The 24,203-nt window shown below is 40.5% G+C and overlaps 1 protein-coding gene across 2 annotated transcripts in view; it reads right to left on the bottom strand.

Annotated features, from left to right (window-relative positions):
- The window catches only part of MIPEP (mitochondrial intermediate peptidase), a 228,736-nt gene that overhangs the window by 13,021 nt on the left and 191,512 nt on the right, over positions 1-24,203 (bottom strand). For both annotated transcript variants that reach the window (XM_049867153.1, XM_049867154.1), the window contains one exon: positions 21,664-21,737. In XM_049867153.1, coding sequence (XP_049723110.1) covers positions 21,664-21,737 — 74 coding nt within the window. The remainder of the gene's footprint in view (positions 1-21,663; positions 21,738-24,203) is intronic.

Here is a 24,203-nt window from a genome sequence, read left to right on the forward strand (position 1 = left end):
TTCTGGTTGTACTTTTTCCAAGACATATTTGTTCACAGTTCAAAAGTGTCAATTCTTCTTTCGTAGTCTTTATTTATTGCCCAGCTTTCACATGCATATGAAGCGATGGAAAACACCATCGCTTGGATCAGGCACACCTTATTCCTCAAGGTGACGTCTTTGCTTTTTAACACTCTAAGGAGATCTCTTGCAGCCAATTTGCCCAGTGCAATGCGTCTTTTGATTTCTTGACTGCTGCTTCCACGGGTGTTGATTGTGGATCCAAGTAAAATGAAATCCTTAACAACCTCAGCCATTTCTCCATTTATCATGATGTTGCTTATTGGTCCAGTTGTGAGGATTTTTGTTTTAGGTTGGTTGAATCAAATATGAAAAAAAGGAACACCCAAGAATACTAGAGGCTCGGTTAAGTTCGGCAGATAAAAAGGACTTATCATTCCCTGGTAAAGGCAACTTCCTTTTATTGATGTAAACAGATCAACACGCCATGTGGTTTCTATTACCCTACACTGTCAAAATTACCCAAAATGCCTATCAGTTTCTAGCCTGGTATTAGGCAGCTATCAGCCTGATGTGTTACCATAACACACATGGATTATTTATTCCTTAAGTTACAAAGCCAATTTATTTAGGAAAAAAAAAAAAAGGACACTTTTCCATGAGGGCTTTTCACTTATAACACCCATACATTATCCTTTTTGTTTATTTGTATCTCTGGAATACTGACCTTGTATTTTGGCTTGAGTTCTCTGCATCTCAAATCCTATTATCTGTTTAGTTCCAGTGTTGGACCTTTTCCTTTCTCTTTATAAGCAAAGGGCACTTAAGTGGCTATTCAGAGAGTGGGCACCTCTGATTTTTATGGAATGCTATCTGACTGGAGGAGCAGATTGGATGCCTTTTGGGAATGGCATCTGGTGACAGTAGGCTGCAGACTCTAAAATTGGACCCCATCAATACCACAGGCGTGTTGAGAGCCTTGCAGAGGCCAGGCATTCTGTCTTCTTTATGAATGTTTCTGCAGCATAGTACCTCCCCGCAGTGCTCATCCCCAGGGCTGCCTCCTCTGGCTATCTAACAGGTGCTGAGTATAAGGTAGCTAGGGGGGTAAGGAGGGACTGAGTTCCAACCAGCCCTCAGTTACCAAGCCCTGTGGCCTAGTGCAGGACTGCAGAGCCCAAAGCAGGCACCTGTTTGCAGTTTTACCTCCCGAGCTGGCTCCTCTCTGTAATGCTCACAAGGATGCAAGACCCCCCACGTACACACAACACTCTGGCCTGCACAATGCAGGGTCCGTGTATTATTCTTATTTGTTGTTGTTAGGTGCGTCAAGTTGATTTTGACTCATAGCGATTCCATGTGACAAGTAGAACTGCCCCATAGGGATTCCTAGTCTATAATATTCATGCATGGAAGCAAATCACCAGGTCTTTTCTCCTGCAGAGCTGCTGGGTGATTTTGAATCACCAACTTTTCATTTAGCAGCCAAGTGCTTAACCACTGCACCACCAAAGCTCCTTTATTCTTATTTAGTACTCAATAAATGTTTGCTGAGCTAAGTAAATCAACATCACCAATAACACCATTTTTTCATTGTGTTAGATCATTTACTGGTCACCAATCTAAGGATATTAAAACCATAAGTTGGGATGAAAGACAGCACTCTGGGCAGCTGTTCAAGCTTAGGCTGCAAAGGCAGTGGGGCTGGAAGCAAGTGATCCTGGGAAGCTAACACACACAGTACCTCGGGGCGGGGGGGAGGGGGGAGAATGAAACATCAAAAGGAGGTATTGAAGGCCAAGGGACTAGATTTGGGCCTGCTTTCATTAAGCTCCAACAGCTGACTTACCTTATATAACAAAGCATGTTAACAGTCATAGATTGTCTAGCTCCTTTTAAATCAATTTGCAAGAGTTATCGCTGATATCCTACAGTAATGGAAGTATTTTCCACTTGAATGCTATTACTTATATAACTTTAGTAATTTGCCGGACTGACTTGGTAGTCTTGCATTATAAAAATTATACAATAGAAGAATCTATTTTACTATACTTTGTAGAACAGTGCAACAAATATTTGTGGGGCTTATCAGAAATACTCTACAAAGAAAGAATATGAACCATCTCCACAAGTCAAACAGATAGCATTTACTTAAGAGCTATGGCTTCCTGCAATCTGTTAATTGAGGCTCCTTGATTAAAAAAGAGACTTAGGCCCATGAAGCTGGCAATTAAACAAGGATCGGAGGTAGGATGTAGCGGGCAGGAGGGAGCTGGGCCAGGGACAGGAGGAGGTAAGGCAAAAACCTGACACCCAGACAACTAGGGAGACACGATAACATGAAATCTGAGAAGATGAGAGGTAGTGAACAAGGGTGGGACAGAAAACCCTTACTCTCTCTCTGTCCCTATGTTTTCTTTTACATTATAAAAGAATTTTACATTCTCAAAAAAATTTAGGCCTACAAAATACTTGGAAATATTTATGTGATACAGAGATTTTCAGAATGAAGCAAACGAAAACCTGTTTCCATTTCAATAATCACAAGAAACATTTGACCTTTTAAGTATATTTTGATAATCATTTAATTCAACTTCATTTAACAAATATTTATCAAGAGCCTATGTGTTAAGCCCTATTCCTGATGCTGGGGACACAGCAGTGAGCATAACATTCGGTCTCCAAGCCCTCACAGAGCTTGTACGACCCTATAGGACAGGGTAGAACTGCTCCATAGAGTCTCCAAGGTGAGATTACAGCCAAGAAAATCCTATGGGGCAGTTCTACTCTGTAACACATGGGGTCTCCAGGAGTCGGAATTGATTGGACAGCAAAACCAAACAAAAACAACAAATAATTATGTCAGGAAGTAAGTATGTGCTATGAGACAAAAGCAGAATGAAGGGGAGGTGAGTGAGAGAAGGTCTGACTACAAGGGGGAAATGGTGATCATCTGTGTTTAATAAACTTTTGAGTAACCCACTGAAATCCATCTAAGGATTTCTTTCCAACAGCATAGCTCACGTGTGGCAAGCTACGAGTTTCAATAGTGTCATCTTTGAATGTGACATATATCTGTACGACTCCCCAGGAGTCACTTAAAAATGTAAATTGCCCTCTGGGGCAGCTCCCTGAAGGCCAGGCACATGTCCTTTAGCACGTCAGGGCATTTATTTTCGCTGTCTCCACATCCCCAGGGCACGGATGTTGGCTAAGGCAGGCAGAACCTGCCATGTGCTAATGCTTATCTCTCTTGTTAAAATCCCACTTAATTAAAAAAATAAAGAGCAAAGTGACATGTTTCAAAAACTGCACACCTTGGGAATGGCTGTCCAGAGCCAGGATGCCTTTATTGCTCTCACGTAGTCCTGTGGCACTCAGGGGTAAACCAGATGGCCCCATCAAATATAGTAATGCCTGCTTTAGAGCTGGAAGTCCCATCTACCACTGATCTTCAGAGTTATGAAACAAAGTAAAATCCCTTTTCTGTTCAAGCCGGTCTGTATCTATTTTGACAATAGCGACAATCCATCAAGCTCTTGTCGAATAATGACTGTTTATTTAGTTTTCTTACTTTAAATGTCTTCTGTACTTCTGCTGACAGAGGACTTACTGCTACTTGACTGCTGTCATGTTTGTATTGTACAAATGACACCTGACGGTAAAGCCCCATGCTAAGCACATTTAGCCTCTTAGGTTTGCAATCAGGTTATTAAAACTAATAAAAGCAACAATGCTCGTTACCTAATTGGGTCAACAAGACATCAAACTTTCAAAGTTCCCTAAATATTTTGGGTTAACGTGAATAAACACATCATCCTGTCAGTTGTCTAAAATTAAAATGAATTTGCCCTGTGAAAAGGTGAGTTTCCCACCATTAGACTATTTGGGGCAGAAGAAGTGCTTCCTACAGCCAATTCGATACAAAGTCTCTTCAGGAATTCAGTCATTGAATCCCCGTGGCTTGGGAATTTCTCGAATTCTACAAGACGGCTGAATTGTATTAGGGAAAACGGCCTGCTTCTCAATCCTATGTTTGCAGCATATTCTTTCCAGTCTATTCTGCCACTGCTGCCCTCGGCTGTGATCAGTGGGTCTCGCATGGCTCTCAATCGCCATAAATTAAGGGGACTATTTATCTAGAGCATCGAGAGCAGGATATTTAGGAGTTAACCGTGACATCGCTCTCTCCCACCTCCCCAGGACATCACTTCTAACTCCTGTTGATTCTGCCTCATAAAAACTCCTGAAATCAGTCTACTTCCTTCCATCCAGACTGCCCACTCTACTACCCTCATCTTTCACAGGATCACTGCCAATAAACAGCAAGAGGCCTATTCAATTGACCCTACCACCAAAACAAAACAAAAAAACTCATTGCCTTCAAGTTGATTCTGACTCATAGGGACCCTATAGGTCAGCGTAGAACTGCCTCATAGGGTTTCCAAGGCTGTAATCATTACAGAAGCAGATTTTTTTTTTTAAATAAACTTTTTATTTTAGGATAGATTTAGCTTTACAGAAAAGTTGCAAAGAGAGTACCGAGAGCTCCCATCTACTCCACACAGAGTCCCCCCCCAATTATTAACATCCTACATTAGGATGGTGCATTTGTCACGGCTAATGGACCAATACTGAGACAGTATTATTAACTAAGAAGCCCTGGGGTGGCACAGTAGTTAAGAACTATGGCTGCTAACCTAAAGGTTGGTAGTTCAAACCCACCAGCTGCTCCTTGGAAACTCTATGGGGCAGCTCTACTCTGTCCTGTAGGGTCGATATGAGTTGGAATCAACTCGATGGCAATGGGTTTTTTGGGGTTTATTATTAGCTAAAGAAGCTCTGGTGGTGCAGTGGTTAAGTGCTCGGCTGCTAACTGAATGGTCATTGGTTCGAATTTACCAGCTGCTCCTCGGGAGAAAGATGTTGCAGTCTGCTTCCGTTAAGGGTCACATCCTTGGAGTATTAGTCAGGGATTTTGTAGACTGTTCCCGAACTTGACTTTGTCTGGTGTTTTTCTCAAGATTAGACTGGAGTTATGTTTTTTTGGGAGGACGGCCACATAGGTAAAGTGCTATTCTCATCAAATACATCAAGGGTACATGCCATCAACATGACTTATCACAGATGACGCTAACCTTGATCATCTGGCTGAGGCGGTATTTGTCAATTTCTCCACTGAAACGTTATTCTGTCCCCCCATTTCCATGCTGTACTCTTTGGGAGGAAGACACTATGAACAGACCACATATAAGGGGTGGGCAGTTATGCATCACCTCCTTTGGGGGAGAGTGTCTATATCAATTATTTGGAATTCTTCTACATGGGAGATTTGTCTGTTTATTTATTTGTTTGACCGTTCACTCATTTCTGTGTATCAGTATGGACTCATGGATATTTGTTTTATACTTTACGTTATAATCCAATATGGCATTATTTATTTGGTTGCTTAACTATTCCAGCTTTGGCCGCTGGGAGCTTTTTCAGTTGGCTCCCGACTCCCTTTGGTGCGCTCCCATCATTGTGTGTTTCCGAACTTTTTCTTCTGACTTCCTGGCTCTACAAGATGCTCCAGGCTCAACTTGTATATTCCTGTCCCGCACCCAGAATTAGCCATTTCTCCAAGAAGCCCTGCTTCCTTTGATTGGAGAATGGCATTCGAAATCACGATCTGGGTGCTTATAAAGAAAGGAAATCCTTACAGATTGTATCAATTCTCCTTAGAATATTAGGGTGACCTTTTGAAGTACAAACTATAATTCTCTGGTTGTTTCTTGAACAAAAATAATATGCAACAGGTTAGAAGAGGTGATATAGGATACTTACGACAAAATGAACGTGTTCTGAAGACTATAAAGCTCTGCAGATATGTAAGGTATCATGATTTTAATCAGCTTAAGGTAAGGCCCTGTGGGCTTCTAGAATTTGGTTTCGTGAGTCAGTTTGGCAACGTGCAAAACAAACTGAAGGAAGTATCACTGCTGAAAAATGACTCACTTATCTGCCGTTCTTTTAGTCTTATCTGATGTTTGGTCCTTTTTAGAATCATGTCAAGTTATCACTTTATATCTCTACATGCATACTGCTTTGGGCCAAAGAGACTAAAAATATTTTAAGATTTTACTTTCTGGAAAGGAACACAGAAAGAAAGTTGTTTGATATTTGCAAAAAACCTCTTGGAATGCTAAAATTTTTGGACTCTAACCTTCCCCTTCCCCCACTCAATTCTCAGCATGCCTCAAAGGCTGCAGGGTGAGAGCGCCAGGAATGCTATAACTGGAGGCAGAAAGACAACACCCAACAGGGGCCTCATGCTTCTTCAGCTCTGCTGAGAACCTTTCTAACAGAACTACATTGGCTAAAAATGATTAAAGATTGATAGTTTTGCTATAAAAATCTCAAGGGGCTCATATGAAAACAGATTAAGGAAGATTTTATTGTTGGTCAGTGCAAGTGCTTGGCTGCTAACCCAAACAACAAAGGTTGGCAATTCACTTACCAGCCGCTCTGCGTTAAAGATGTTGAAATCCTACGGGGCAGTTCTACTCTACCCTATATGGTCACTATGAGTCAAGTTGATGGCAGTGGGCTTGGTTTTTTGGCTTACTACAACCCAGGTAGGCCTCTCCAATGTCAGTTAAAGAGAGAGAGAAAGAGAGGGGGAAAAAAAAAAGGAGTTTTGAGGGGTCATTCAAGCTCCCATCAGACCTCAAGTCTCATGTCCTTTACATCGCCTACATTCTAAAAACCAGACCATTTCAAGTCAGATCATAAGGATAAGCTGAGGAAGATGTGGGAGGCAATACAGAGCAATCCCAGAAAGACGAGCTGCAGTTGGTTCTACCTTAGTTCAGGAGATCCGCGTATGGCTGGGACATTCTAAGGCCCCACAAGGCTTGACTCAGTTAGCGCTCACTTGGGCCTTGGCTCAGATGATCCCAGGATGAGAATCAGATAATGGTGGCCCTGACTGGCTAGGTCTGCTACCCTTGGCACCATTCTGCGCTAACCAACAGGCAAGAGTATTGCTTATTGAAGTTTCCAGGTCCAGTTCAGCCCACAGTGGCTCTTAATGCCCTGGAAGAGGGGCAACATGGAAAAAGGATGAACTCTGACTAGACTATAAAAATAGGGAGATTATTACCTACGCTGTATGGAATTCAATGAGGTAGCACAGGAGAAAGCACCTGGCACATGGCAGTTTAGCAACATATCAGTCGTTTTGTTTTGTTTGAAAGACAAGTAAAATCTGAGCTTAAAAACTCAGCAAGGGCCATTTACCCAAGAATTTTAGGTAACATAAAACATGCAAAAGACAACATAGTTTACATAAGAAGATACATCAACTTGTATGCCTAATTCATCTGTCATTCACAAACTGCTGAGATAATATAATTTCTATCCCTAATAATTCTATTGCTTTATTTTTTGTAGTAAGAAACAATTTTGCTTTATAAACAATTTTGCTTTATAGTGGATATAAAATATTACTTCCTTGCTATTCACAAACCTCTCTGCATATTTATCTTTCTAGAAAATCATACATTTTCTGAAATGACGGAGTAGAAACTAAACTTTGGATCATGCTCACCAAAGCACACTTAAAAAAAAATACTAGTAAATATTTTATAAAATGGTAGAACAAATGAAAATGTCATATCATTGCGGTTTATTTTAAAGAAAATACTCAGAAATACAAGACTTAACATAAACCAATAAATATTGTGGGGGTGGGGAATGAATAGCAGAGAGTATTTGACAATGACAATTTTAATAAAAAAGTATATAGAATTCAAGGAGCCCTGGTGGCACAGCGGTTAAGAGCTTGGCTGCTAACCAAAAGGTCAGCAGTTCAAATCCACCAACCACTCCTTCGACGCCCTATGGGGTAGTTCTACTCTGTCCTATAGGGTCACTATCAGTCAGAATTTACTCGATGGCAATGGGTTTGGTTTTTGTTTTGTTTTGATATAGAATCCAAAGATAGTAAAACCTCGCACCAGTGTTCTTGGCAATTAAGAAAGCTGGTTTCACTCAGGTATTGCCATATTGTGGTTAGTGTTAGATTAAGGAACTGAATATTGTACTTGTAACATGATCTTTATATGTTTCACTGCTTTGAATGTGTTTAGAAATAGCTAAGGCCATGTTTTCAATCGCATATACTCTGGCTTTCTATTGCATCTATTGTGTAATAATACACACATACAGATGCACACACACACCCCCGAGATAAACCTAGATAAAGGAGCTAAGAAGAGGCAGGTGAGAAAGAGGTGTTATAAACTCAAATCTTTTTATCTATAAGGAGCCCCGGTGGCACAATGGGTTAAACACTTGGCTGCTAACTGAAAGGGTAGCAGTTCAAACCCACCCTGCGTCTCCACAGGAGAAAGACCTAGTAATCTGCTCCCATAAAGATCACAGCCTAAAAAACCCTATGGGACTGTTTTACTCTGCCACATGGGGTCACCAGGAGTAGAAATCGACTTGATAGCACCCAACAACAATAGGGAGATTAAGCAGTTTTCCCAGGTAATTTACAGATAGGAAGTAGCAGAGCTAGTCCAGTTCTACTTTACCATGTGATAGTGTTAGAGTGTTGAGAAGAAAAAAACATAGATGCTTAAGAAAAGTCTCCTCTGCTGCAACTCGGATTTTCCCTCTGAGGACCATTATATGCAGAGTTAAGAAAACTGTTGAACAAATACTCTGCAGCCCAGAGTTAGAGAACACAGACACATGGTGGTCTAGCAGTAGCCTTTAGCTGGTGGATGTGGGTTTGGCCACAGTGAAGCCCATCTGTCTCTGGAGGGTAGGAAAGGCTGAGGGACTCAGAGCTAATGGGCACCGCCAGGTTCCCACAAGGACAATTCATTCTGAAAAAAAGTTCTCCTACGTAGCATTTATTATTCAAAGACCAAAAGTATTCTATGTTTGACTACTCTGTACATGTGTCATTCAAAGAGCATTAAGTACAATGCATAGGTACTGTGACTCTAAGAAATGGCTCAGAGTTAATATAAAAACAGGTCTGTTGGCTCAGATGGTTAAACACTCAACTACTAGCCTAATGGCTGGCAGTTTGAACACACCTAGAGGCACCTTGGAAGAAAGGCCTGGTAATTTGCTTCCAAAAGATCATAGCCTTGAAAACCCTATGGAGCAGTACTACTCTGCATACATGGGGTCCCCATGAGTCGGAATCAACTTGACGGCAAATAACAAGTAAGGAGGTTGACAAAGTTGTGACTTGGTCAGGGAGGTACATAGTTTGAAGACAGGTATTCTATTTCTTCACCTCTGGCTATTCACTATAATTCTTTACATTTATCCAGTAAGTAGTTAAATAAAATATATAAAGCACCTACAAAAAATTACATTTTCACAGAAGAAGAATACCAACTACAGCATATATGCTTTTATGTTACAAATCTCAGTAACTTCACCACTTACTTCTGGGGTCCCCTCATGTTAAGGTTGTGAGCCATCCTCTAAGATGCTCCTGTTTTGGGGTACAGGTTGGCTGCATACAAGACAATGAGAAGCTACTACTGGTCTTGTCTTATAAATCCAATCCTATAAAGTGACGACAGACATACCCTCTTTGCATTCTTCTTTGACATGTAACCAATCCTGTGAATTAATAAGATCTGACAGAAAAACATTAAAAAAAAAAAAAAAATTAGAGCTTAAAAGAAGACTCATCCTATTGTTGATGTTAACTGGGATTGTAGTACTTCATCATCTCTAGTTTGAACCATGGACTTGAGTGTGTGAATTCTAACGCTAAAATATTAAGTTTCTTAGCACAAAAAGGTTTCATATAAAGAATAAAATTTTTAGAGAGGTCATTGCAACATTCTCAGAAGCAGAGTAGATAAATATACCTGCCAAAAACAAACAATGAAAAGGATTTAAACTTTTGATGGACCAGTATGGAAGCTAATACTAATGTGCAGACAGGATTTGTAGCCTGGCCTCAAAAAGGGTAAGCTGGTCCCAAAGAATCCACAAGAAAGCTCCCGAGGCTAATGCGCGGAGTCAGCAAAGTAGCGGGCATAAGGTTAATACATAAAAATCAACTGGGCTTCTCTAGTTCAGCAGTGAACTATTTGAAAAGGAAATTAGGAAAAACCCAATTTAAAAGGCATCTAAACGAGGAGGGGCCGAGATGGCTGACTAGGTAGACGCTGCCTCGGATCCCTCTTGCAACAAAGACTTGGAAAAACAAGTGAATCGATCACATACATGACAATCTACGAACCCTGACCAACAAACACAGATTTAAAGAGTTGACCTGAGTGACAGAGACAGAGAACAAACAACTACAGGGAAGCAGAGACTGTTTTTGGAGCCTGGAGCCAGCATCCCAGTCAGGTAACCTTGGCGCCGGGCTTAGGACTGGGAGCAGGGGAGCTGAACACAACATCCTGTGATGGCGCAAACACGGGGCACAGCCCTACCCCCCTGAACTGACCTTGGGAGGGGGCCCAGCCCGTCAGTGCGGGCGGCGTGGCGATGGCTGGCGGGAGGAGAAGTCGCCTGGAGGCAGCAACTGGTTTTGGAGCCGGGAGTGCAGCGTCCCAGGCGGGGAACCTTGGTGCGGGACTTTGGACAGGGCACAGGGGAGCTGAGCAGGACATCCTGTGAATGTGCAAACACGGGGCGCAGCCCTACGCCCCTGAACTGTTCCCAGGAGGGGGCCCAGCCGGTCTTCTCGGATGGCGCGGTGACGCGGCTGGCGGGAGGAGAAGTCCCTGGGAGGCAGCGACTGGTTTTGGACCCAGGAGTGCAGCACCCCAGCCAGGGAACCTTGGCGCCGGGCTTTGGACTGGCAGAAGAGGAAATGACCACGGCTTCTGCGGGCCTGACCCTCGGGGGCAATCTCTACCCAGCCAGCACACATAGGCGACACGCCCCTCGGGAATCTCAGATAAAATAGTCATCCCAAGCAAGATAAGTAACTTTGTCTATATTCCGGGGTGCTACTCTCTCCTGTTTTTCTGAACCCTCCCCTCCCCTTCCCAGGCAGCTTCAGTAACATTGGAATTTCCAGAGCCAGAGGGAGAACTGCTCCACGGCTTCTCTTTTCCCTTTTTTTTTGGTCTTTTCCTAACCCATTCTTCCGGCCTGAGAGAAGCAACCACAAAAAACCCAGGGACCAAAAATCCTTCCCCAATTGGACTAAAAACACAGAACCAACTCCAGCCAAGCATATGTGATCCACAGTCTCGGGCTTTCATCCCTATAGGGAACAAGGTGGCTATTATAATGCAAAGGCATTTCTGATAGAGATCTCACTGCATTTTTTTTAAGCAGATTTACTGGAAAAACAAGTTTCCCAGGTCTGATATCTCTGCTTATTCAAAAGAGCCCTCACTGACCCACAACAGGGAACTGAGGGCTGAAGCTCCCCCCAGACCACCTAGCCTCCTGCCTTAGGGGTCTAAGGAGGGTGACACCTACCAATCTGTAGAGGTACTTGCATTGGGGGCCTAAGGTACAGCTGCAGAGCCCTCCCACCAAGGTGCTTTAGGAATAGAGACACACCTACCTCACTGACACTTGGGGGAAGCCTGTCAGCATCCTGCCCCCCCTGGAGGGTGAACCCGAGCTGCTACTAGAATCTGGTGCACACAACTATCACCACTACTTCTCAAGGTGGATAGGTGTTAGGGTGCAGCACACACTTGATGACCCAAAATCAGATTCTACTCAAGAATAGTGAATGGACTCAGGCATATAAATCTGGTAACAGCCCAAACCAGCTGGTAATAGGTCATAAGTAAGTCAAGGGCTACAACAATCAAGACACCACAATCTAGTAGCCCATCCACGTATATTGAAAGAAAACAAAACAAGATAAGACTCAGTGAGCAAATATGAATAAATCACTACAATATCTTAGTGATGGCTCGGAGACAGCAGTCGATATCAAACCACATAAAGAAGCAGACAATGACAGCTTCTACAACCCCCCCAAACGAAAAAATCAAAATCTTTCCCAAATGAAGATACAATCCTGGAATTATCAGATACAGAATATAAAAAACTAATTTACAGAACGCTTCAAGACATCAGCGATGACCTCAGAAATGAAATAAGGCAAACTGCAGAAAAAGCCAAGGAACACACTGATAAAGCAGTGGAAGAACTCAAAAAGATTATTCAAGAACATAGTGGAAAAATTAATAAGTTGCAAGAATCCATAGAGAGACAGCATGCAGAAATCCAAAAGATTAATAAGAAAATTACAGAATTAGACAATGCAATAGGAAGTCAGAGGAGCAGACTCGAGCAATTAGAATGCAGAGTGGCAAATCTGGAGGACCAGGGAATTAACACCAACATAGCTGAAAAAAAATCAGATAAAAGAATTTAAAAAAATGAAGAAACCCTAAGAATCATGTGGGACTCTATCAAGAAGGATAACTTGCGTATGATTGGAGTCCCAGAACAGGGAGGGAGGACAGAAAACACAGAGGGAAGAGTTGAAGATCTGCTCACAGAAAACTTCCCTGACATCATGAAAGACGAAAGGATAGCTATCCAAGATGCTCATCGAACCCCATTTAAGATTGATCCAAAAAGAAAAACACCAAGACATATTATCATCAAACTCGCCAAAACCAAAGATAAAGAGAAAATTTTAAAAGCAGCCAGGGATAAAAGAAAGGTCTCCTACAAGGGAGAATCAATAAGAATAATTTCAGACTACTCAGCAGAAACCATGCAGGCAAGAAGGCAATGGGATGACATGTACAGACCACTGAAGGAGAAAAACTGCCAGCCAAGGATCATATATCCAGCAAAACTCTCTCTCAAATATGAAGGCAAAATTAAGATATTTCCAGATAAACACAAGCTTAGAGAATTTGCAAAAACCAAACCAAAGCTACAAGAAATACTAAAGGAAATTGTTTGGTCAGAAAACCAATAATATCAGATACCAGCACAACACAAGGTCACAGAATAGAGCACCCTGATATCAACTCAAATAGGGAAATCACAAAAACAAATTAAGATTAATTAAAAAAAAAAAAAAAGCCCAAAACAGGGAATCATTGAAGTCAATATGTAAAAGATCACAATAATCAAAAAGAGGGACTAAATACAGGTGGCATAGAACTGCCATATGGAGAGGGATACAAGGCGATATAGGACAACACAAGTTAGGTTTTTACTTAGAAAAATAGGGGTAAATATTAAGGTAACCACAAAGAGGTATTACAACTCCATAACTCAAAATAAAAGCCAAGAAAAATGTAACGACTTGGCAAACATAAAGTCAAATACTATGAAAAGGAGAATCACACAATTTACAAAGAAAAACGTCTCAGCACAAAAAAGTAAGTGGAAAAATGAAATTGTCAACAAGACACATAAAAAGGCATCAAAATGACAACACTAAACACTTACTTATCTATAATTACGTTGAATGTAAATGGACTAAATGCACCAATAAAGAGACAGAGAGTCTCAGACTGGATAAAGAAACATGATCCATCTACATGCTGCCTACAAGTGACACACCTTAGACTTAGAGACACAAACAAACTAAAACTCAATATATCAAGCAAACAATAAGCAAAAAAGAAGAGGAGTAGCAATATTAATTTCTGACAAAATAGACTTTAAACTTAAATCCACCACAAAGGATAAAGAAGGACACTATATAATGATAAAAGGGACAATTGACCAGGAAGATATAACCATATTAAATATTTATGCACCCAATGACAGGGTTGCAAGATACATAAATCAAATTTTAACAGAACTGAAAAGTGAGATAGACACCTCCACAATTATAGTAGGAGACTTCAACACACCACTTTCAGAGAAGGACAGGACATCCAGTAAGAAGCTCAACAGAGACACAGAAGACCTAATTACAACAATCAACCAACTTGACCTCATTGACTTATACAGAACTCTCCACCCAACTGCTGCAAAGTATACTTTTTTTTCTAGCCCACATGGAACATTCTCTAGAATAGACCACATATTAGGTCATAAAACAAACCTTTGCAGAATCCAAAACATCGAAATATTACAAAGCATCTTCTCAGACCACAAGGCCATAAAAGTGGAAATCAATAATAGAAAAACTAGGGAAAAGAAATCAAATACTTGGAAACTGAACAATACCCTCCTGAAAAAAGACTCGGTTATAGAAGACATTAAGGAGGGAATAAGGAAATTCACAGAATGCAACGAGAATGAAAATACTTCCTATCAAAACCTCTGGGACACAGCAAAAGCAGTGCTCAGAGGCCAATTTATATCGATAAATGCACACATACAAAAAGAAGAAAGAGCCAAAATCAGAGAACTGTCCCTACAACTTGAACAAATAGAAAGTGAGCAACAAAAGAATCCATCAGGCACCAGAAGAAAACAAATAAGAAAATTAGAGCTGAACTAAATGAATTAGAGAACAGAAAAACAATTGAAAGAATTAACAAAGCCAGAAGCTGGTTCTTTGAAAAAATTAACGAAATTGATAAACCATTGGCTAGACTGACTAAAGAAATACAGGAAAGGAAACAAATAACCCGAATAAGAAATGAGATGGGCCACATCACAACAGATCCAACTGAAATTAAAAGAATCATATCAGATTATTATGAAAAACTGTACTCTAACAAATTTGCAAACCTAGAAGAAAGGGATGAATTCCTGGAAAAACACTACCTACCTAAACTAACACAATCAGAAGTAGAGCAACTAAATAGACCCATAACAAAAAAAGAGATTGAAACGGTAATCAAAAAACTCCTAACAAAAAAAAGCCCTGGCCCGGATGGCTTTACTGCAGAGTTCTACCAAACTTTCAGAGAAGAGTTAACACCACTACTACTAAAGGTATTTCAAAGCATAGAAAATGACGGAATACAACGTAACTCATTCTATGAAGCCACCATTTCCCTGATACCAAAACCAGGTAAAGACATCACAAAAAAAGAAAATTACAGACCTATATCCCTCATGAACATAGATGCAAAAATCCTCAACAAAATTCTAGCCAATACCAATCAACAACATATCAAAAAAATAATTCACCACGACCAAGTGGGATTTATACCACGTATGCAAGGCTGGTTTAATATTAGAAAAACCATCAATGTAATCTACCATATAAATAAAACAAAAGACAAAAACCACATGATCTTATCAATTCATGCAGAAAAGGCATTTGACAAAGTCCAACACCCATTCATGATAAAAACTCTCACCAAAATAGGAATTGAAGGAAAATTCCTCAACATAATAAAGGGCATCTATACAAAGCCAACAGCCAACATCACTCTAAATGGAGAGAGCCTGAAAGCATTTCCCTTGAGAACGGGAACCAGCCAAGGATGCCCTTTATCACCGCTCTTATTCAACATTGTGCTAGAGGTCCTAGCCAGAGCAATTAGGCTAGACGAAGAAATAAAGGGTATCCGGATTGGCAAGGAGGAAGTAAAATTATCTCTATTTGCAGATGACATGATCTTATACACAGAAAACCCTAAGAAATCCTCCAGAAAACTACTGAAACTAATAGAAGAGTTTGGCAGAGTCTCAGGTTATAAGATAAACATACAAAAATCACTTGGATTCCTCTACATCAACAAAAAGAACATCGAAGAGGAAATGACCAAATCAATACCATTCACAGTAGCCCCCAAGAAGATAAAATACTTAGGAATAAATCTTACCAAAGATGTAAAAGACCTATACAAAGAAAACTACAACGTACTACTACAAGAAACTAAAAAGGACATACTTAAGTGGAAAAACATACCTTGCTCATGGATAGGAAGACTTAACATAGTAAAAATGTCTATTCTACCAAAAGCCATCTATACATACAATGCACTTCCGATCCAAACTCCAATGACATTTTTTAATGTGATGGAGAAACAAATCACCAACTTCATATGGAAGGGAAAGAAGCCTCAGATAAGCAAAGCATTACTGAAAAAAGAAGAAGAAAGTGGGAGGCCTCACGCTACCTGATTTCAGAACCTATTATACAGCCACAGTAGTCAAAACAGCCTGGTACTAGTACAACAACAGACACATAGACCAATGGAACAGAATTGAGAACCCAGATATAAATCCATCCACATATGAGCAGCTGATATTTGACAAAGGCCCAGTGTCAGTTAATTGGGGAAAAGATAGTCTTTTTAACAAATGGTGCTGGCATAACTGGATATCCATTAGCAAAAAAATGAAACAGGACCCATACCTCACACCATGCACAAAAACTAACTCCAAGTGGATCAAAGACCTAAACATAAAGACTAAAACGATAAAGATCATGGAAGAAAAAAATAGAGACAACCTTAGGAGCCCTAATACAAGGCATAAACAGAATACAAAACATTACCAAAAATGGCAAAGAGAAACCCGATAACTGGGAGCTCCTAAAAATCAAACACCTATGCTCATCTAAAGACTTCACCAAAACAGTAAAAAGACCACCTACAGATTGGGAAAGAATTTTCAGCTATGACATCTCCGACCAGTGCCTGATCTCTAAAATCTACATGATTCTGTCAAAACTCAACCACAAAAAGACAAACAACCCAATCAAGAAATGGGCAAAGGATATGAACACACACTTCACTAAAGAAGATATTCAGGCAGCTAACAGATACATGAGAAAATGCTCTCGATCATGAGCCATTAGAGAAATGCAAATTAAAACTACGATGAGATTCCATCTCACACCAACAAGGCTGGCATTAATCCAAAAAACACAAAATAATAAATGTTGGAGAGGCTGCGGAGAGATTGGAACTCTTATACACTGCTGGTGGGAATGTAAAATGGTACAACCACTTTGGAAATCTATCTGGCGTTATCTTAAACAGTTAGAAATAGAACTACCATACAACCCAGAAATCCCACTCCTCGGAATATACCCTAGAGAAATAAGAGCCTTCACACAAACAGATATATGCACACCCATGTTTATTGCAGCTCTGTTTACAATAGCAAAAAGCTGGAAGCAACCAAGGTGTCCATCAACGGAGGAATGGTTAAATAAATTGTGGTATAGTCACACAATGGAATACTATGCATCGATAAAGAACAGTGACGAATCTGTGAAACATTTCATAACATGGAGGAACCTGGAAGGCATTAAGCTGAGCGAAATTAGTCAGAGGCAAAAGGACAAATATTGTATAAGACCACTATTATAAGATCTTGAGAAATAGTATAAACTGAGAAGAACACACACTTTTGTGGTTCCGAGGGGGGGGAGGGAGGGAGGGAGGGAGGGTGGAGGAGGGTTTTTTACTGATTAGTTAGTAGATAAGAACTGCTTTAGGTGAAGGGAAGGACAATACTCAATACATGGAAGGTCAGCTCAAATGGATTGGACCAAAAGCAAAGAAGTTTCCAGGATAAACTGAATGCTTCAAAGGCCAGTGGAGCAAGGGTGGGGGTTTCGGGACCATGGTTTAAGGGGACTTCTAAATCAATTGGCAAAATAATTCTATTATGAAAACATTCTGCATCCCACTTTGAAATGTGGCATCTGGGGTCTTAAATGCTAACAAGCGGCCATCTAAGATGCATCAATTGGTCTCAACCCACCTGGATCAACGGGGAATGAAGAATACCAAGGTCACACGATAACTAAGAGCCCAAGAGACAGAAAGGGCCACATGAACCAGAGACCTACATCATCCTGAGACCAGAAGAACTAGTTGGTGCTCGGCCACAACCGATGACTGCCCTGACAGGGAGCACAACAGAGAACCTCTGAGGGAGCAGGAAAACAGTGGGATGCAGACCCCAAATTCTCACAAAAAGACCATACTTAATGGTCTGACTGAGACTAGAGGAATCCCGGCGGTCATGGTCCCCAAACCTTCTGTTGGCCCAGGACAGGAACCATTCCCGAAGACAACTCATCAGACATGAAAGGGACTGGACAGTGGGTAGGAGAGAGATGCTGATGAAGAGTGAGCTACTTGTATCAGGTGGACACTTGAGACTGTTGGCATCTCCTGTCTGGAGGGGGGATGGGAGGATAGAGAGAGTGGGAAGCTGGCAAAATTGTCACGAAAGGAGAGACTGGAAGGGCTGACTCATTAGGGGGAGAGCAAGTGGGAGTACGGAGTAAGGTGTATATAAACTTATATGTGACTGTTTGACTTGATTTGTAAACGTTCACTTGAAGCTCAATAAAAGTTAATGAAAAAAAAAAGGGCATCTAAAAATACCTAGGAATAAATTTAACCAGGGACATGAAAGATTTGTATATGTAAAACTATAAAATGTTGTTGAAAGAAATTAAAGAAGATCTAAGTAAATGAAAAGACATCTGTGTTCAGGGATTAGAAGACTTAATATTGTTATAGCCGTGTATAGATTGATGTAATCCCTATCAAAATTCCAAAGCATTTTTTTTCAGAAATGGAAAAGCTAATTCTCAAACTCATATGCAACTGCAAGGGATCCTGAATAGCCAAAGCAATCTCGAAAAAGAAGAACAAAGAAGGACTCATGCCCCCTGAGTTCAAAACATACCATAAAGCTACAGTAATCAAAACAGTGGGGTGCTGGTATAACAACAGACATACAGACCAATGGAATAGAATTAATGAGTCCAGAAATAAACCCATACATCTATGGTGAATTGATTTTTGACAAGAGTGATAAGTCCATTCAATGGGAAAGAACAGTCTCTTAACAAATGGTGCTGTGACAACTAGATCTCCACGTGCAAAAGAATGAAGTTGGGCCCATACCTGACACTATACATGAAAATTAACTTCAAATGGGCCAAGGACCTAAATATAAAGGCCATAAAACTCTTAGAAGAAAACATATGGGTAAAAAGAACCTTGTTTATTTACAAGGTTTATATATATGACACAAAAGCATGACCAACAATATGACAAAAAGTAGATATACTGGACTTCATTAGAACTAAAAGTTTTTGTTCAACAAAGGACTTTATCAAGAAAGTGAAGAGACAACCTATAGAACCGAAGAAACTATTTGGGAACCATATATCTGATAAGTGTTTAATATCCAGAATATATAAAGCATACTACAATTCAATAGCAAAAGACAAACAGCCCAATTTGAAAAGGCGCAAATGACTTGAATAGACATTTCTCCAAAGCAGATATACAAATAGCTAATAAGCACATGAAAAATGTGCGTTGTCATTAGTCATCAGGGAAATGCGTATCAAAACCACAACGAGATACCATCTCATATCCACTAAGATGGCTATTATCAGAAAAATAGAAAATAACAAGTGTTGGTGAGGATGTGGAGGAACTGGACCCCTTGTGCATTGCTGGCAGAGATGTAAAAGGTTTCAGCAAATGTGAAAAAAAAAAAAAAATTCCTGAAAAACTTGAAAACAGAAACGTGCATACTAATGTTCACTGCAGCATTATTCACAATAGCTAAAAGGTAGAAACAACCAAAATTGTCCATCAACAGATGAACAGACAAACAAAATATGGTATATCCATATAATGGAATATTCCTCAGCCATAAAGAGAAATGAAGTTCTGATACATGATATGACCTGGCTGAACCTTGAAAACATGCTGAGTGAAGTCAGTCAGTCACAAATGGACAAATATTATATGATCCCACTTATATGAAATATCTAGAATACACAATTGCAGAGAGACAAAAGTTCATCAGTGGTTACTGAGGCTGAGGGGAGGGAGAAACAAACAGAAATTGTTGCTTAAGGGGTACTGAATTTCTGTTTCAGGTGGTAAGAAACTCTTGTAAATAGATAGTGGTGACGGTTGCCCAACATGGTGAATGTAATAAATGTCACTGAATTTTATACTTAAAAAGGTAAATTTTTTTGTTAGAAATATTTTACCACCATAAAATTATCTTCTAGAAAAAGGACAAGCCAAGTATGACTCCAGAGAGAATGTACGTAATAGAAAATCTATATAACAAAGCAATCCTGGGGCATCCCTACTGTTCTCAACTCACTTTGAGCTGTCTGTACATCACCACAAATTGCCAGCTAAAAGACACACCATTTAAATAATTAGTTGCTTACAACAATGGGCCAATTAATTTCACTTTTCTATTGGTCCCTAAAGGACCCTTACACAGGAGTCCTACTTCACAAACAGGTGAAACAGCAGACCTCTGCTGCCAGAAATTACAGAGTCAAGTCCTGGCTCTTTGATCACAACCTTGTGATCTAGACAAGTTACCTAACCCAGTTCACCATCTGCAAAATGGAGGTAATGATGATTCCTACCTCATACAGTTACTTAGGAGATTAAGTTAATTGAGACATGAAAATCACTTAAAATATATCCTGCATGTAGGGAAGTTTAATAAGCATCATGGGGAGACTACAGAACTGAGGGGGAATCAGCATCCATGGATGTCCTTCATCACAGAGGCCGACTGCAAGCACCCATTCACTGAGGGAAGGCCAGGCTTGTTGGCAAAGGACAGCCAGGTTGGGCCACGTAAAGCTGTACGATCACTGGGTTGGCTGAGTTTTCTACAAACTTGCTGTGGCTTTGGGCAGTCAGAGCCCAGATGAACAACCCTCTGTAAAACTTGTAAGAGCAGAGACTTTCTGTCAGGTTGCCTCTTACTATTTCACCTGCAGCACTTATAATAGAGCCTGGCATATGATTCACACTCAGCAAATACTTGCTGAATAAATGACTGACTGAAGGGAGAAAACTGGGGCTGTGCTGTAAAGAACGAGAGGCATTAGATCAACAGATCTAGACAGGGAACACTGAAGTCAGACTGAGCTCTATCAGGAGCCACTCAGTTACTACAATGAAAACAGTATTTCCCCAATACTGGGAATTATCTCCTAAAATGCAATTTTTATCAGAAGGGTCGCCTGTAAATTCAATTGTCAATAAATTGAGAGTATACTGAGAATAATATATATTCTCAATACACTGAGAATAATATTCACGTCTTTAAACATTTGTGATGATATTTTATGAAGGAAAATGATGGTCATTTCCACTTACAATTAAAATTTCAATGAAAATACTTAAATACAAACATTACACAGAAAAGCAAGCATTGGGACACCTCAAAGAGAAGATTCAATCTGGTTCCAATTTTTCAACAGGTAAAAAATCCAACCTGATACTTTGGAATTTCTAGCAAATGTATAGCTAAGCTTTCAGAAGAAGAAATAAAAATAGGGAGAAAGGAAGGGAGGAAAGGAGGGAGGGAGGGAGGAAAGAGGACAGTTCTTTAGGTTAAAAAAATACATTGTGACCTATAGAATCTAAAGGCAAAGTTTCTGAGAATTTATGATATTTCTACAATTTTTTTTAACAACTTCCAGTTGTAACATTCTGAAAGCTAAAACCTGAAATTCTATCCTGGCATCTAAATAAATCAGTGAGTAAAAATTAATTTGTTTCTTAAATTTTAAATAAATAAACCAAATTTTAAATATGATTTGGGACAAAATGAGACAGAAACTCCGAACAAAATGCACAGCTAAAGCATCATCTCTTCAAAACGAAAAAGTATGGAGAAAATAGGAAACATCTTTCATCACAAATGGTACGAAGACGTAACTTAAACTGTTAATACCAAAACACATAACCCATAAAACCCTGAAGAAAAAACAAAATCACAGCAGTTAGCACCCTCGTGCTGCTTTACCTTGAACCATGAGCATGGGCTCTTTGCCGCCTCCGTGCGCCAGCATCTCCCGGCGATAGCGCTCACCCACGGCCCTGGAGGAGCAGAAAGACGACGTGAGACACCTGCACGCACAGCCCGCTCGGCTGCCGTGCACACTTGTCCCAAGTTTCCCATGTGAAGCTGATAAATCGTTTTCATAAAGGCTGCCACCATGGGATACTTCTGCCCTTTATTATTTTCTTGCTTTTTTTTTAAAGCCTGATTCTGATTTTCAATTATTCTAAAATAAGTGAAACCAGGTGTGGTATTATCTATTGTAAAAGGATAACTGTTTTTGGCTTTCTGTTTTGTAGCATGCCACCTCCCTTTGTAGAAAGGATTAGTTTATATATTGTAAAATAAGTAAAAGATTAAATCTTATTCTCCATAACTTTTAGCATTTTGTTTAAGATTTGAAATGATGTCAAGCTCTACTTTCAAAAAAGAATACGAGATGACATTTAACAAAGAAAAAAAAAGGCTCTAAAATAAGGGTGAAAGAAAAAGAGCTGGCAGGAGAGGGTTAATGACACCAGAACACACCCGGCCTAAGGAACTGGCTAACGGAATGAAAATGTGTCTCCCGAGTGAGTGTCCTGGTGGCCAAGGCAAAAAGGTGACACCTCATTTCCATCTTCCAACCCTCCTCATCAGCTGGATATTTACTTTTGTGATATTGAACTCTATAATGAGCACTGTCTATAATAACAACTGAGGGTAGGTTTTTTACATACAGAAATTCTCCAAATTAATGGCACCGGGCAATAAGCCACTATTTTGTAGTTTATGGAAAAGGCAATTTCTATAATGCAAAGGACTACATCCTCTGATAACATAAGCAAATTAAATTTTGATGTAGTTTTCATTCCACTGTTTCTTGAGCATCTGATGTCCTGGTAATTTTGGGAACATGGTTTCTACTCAGAATTTATGGCATCACAGCACCTTAGACATATAGAACTCATGCCAGCCCCGACGTTCAGAAGCGAGTGCTCAGGCAGAGTGTACCAAGGAGCAGGAGACATGGACAGGGCACAGGGCTGGTGAGAGGCCTTGGCTGACCCCCAGCCTGGGGGCCTCAGTATCCCCTCCTTGCCAGGATATGTAGCACCTGCTCCCACCCAATTTAAATGCCTCCTCTTTAGGCCCCCGGTTCTTAACCTGCCTCAGTACTGCACTGCATGGCTTCCTGATGCAGGCTTCTAGCCTGGTTATTTTCCAGAAATGGGATCAAAAGGGCTCTTTTGACAGAGGTTAGAAAACTTCTAGTCCAGTGAGCATTTGTACTAGCTTACTTTATTATTATGTGTATATAAAAGCAAGGTAACAGCATGTCTAGGCAAGAATGCATACCCAAAGAAGACAGAAATGTTTGCGACTATGTCTCTTTAATGGTCTGTGATTTTCTAGTAAAGTGTAGTTTCTTTAAACAAGATAATATTCTGCCCATTTTATAGAAATCTCCAGTCAGGAGCTATAATCCTTGAAATTAACTTATTGTAGTCAATTTTGGCTTTAGATTCTTTCAAAATACAGACTAAATGTCTTCCAGGCTGCAAAGGACAGAAGACAAAATAACATGTAGGTACCAAACCATAAAACATTCAAAAACTACATTAAATCTGAGGCAAGTTCAAAAGATTTTGGAATTGAATGTGGTTATTAACGTCTAAGGAACTTCCAACCTACGTCGAATTGTGGAATTGTGTGAGAAGCTGAGGGGTGTGGAGGGCAGCAGGTGGGAGAAAGGAGGGAGCCTGCACTGGAATCAGCAGCCCCGGCTGTAGTCCTTGTCCAGCTAGTTAACTGTGAGGCCTTGAACTCACTACTCACCCTCTCTGAGCCTGTTTCTTCTTATAAAAAATACTTGCTCTGTCAAGGCTGCTGTGAGTGCAAGCTAACACACCATGTGAAAACTCTCGGGCACTCTGACATGTAAGAGGTCACTGGTTTTAAACCATGTTCAAGTCGCATGGCCTGATGTGTTTCCTTGTGTGGTGAGGAGGGAAAACACTTTACACAACTGTGAGACCAAACCAAAATTAGTGGTTTACTGTCAAAGAAAGTTTCTGCTAATGATTCATGAGAGCAAACCTCTGCGTCCCTTTGGTTCCTATTCTTGGAGGGAGTCTTGTAAGTAGGATAAGGCGGCCAAATCAGGAGCAACAGGAGGTCTTTTGTAACTCTTCACCTAAGGGAGGCCGAACTACTACCTGGCTCCTTTCTAACCCAGCTTTGCTACGAAACTGAGAAGATGGACTGCCTGTATCCCAGGCCCTCCTCGGCCCCCTCCTCCGCTATGCCCTGCCTCCATCCTGGGGAGGGGCGTGTGCATCCTGTTTCGCGATCCGCGGTTGGCCTTCCCTGGACTGCCTCATCATTAAAGGCTCCTCATGATGCCCTTGTGCACTGGCTAATCCAATGCAACATGCTCCTAGGAGAGGACCAGGGAGCCCTCACACAAACATTGCAGTGTAGCCATCTACACAAAAAGCTGTACTTTGTTGTGTAAATTCTCT

This window comes from Elephas maximus, chromosome 23 (assembly GCF_024166365.1).
Source record: "Elephas maximus indicus isolate mEleMax1 chromosome 23, mEleMax1 primary haplotype, whole genome shotgun sequence".
Taxonomy (NCBI): Eukaryota; Metazoa; Chordata; class Mammalia; order Proboscidea; family Elephantidae; genus Elephas; species Elephas maximus.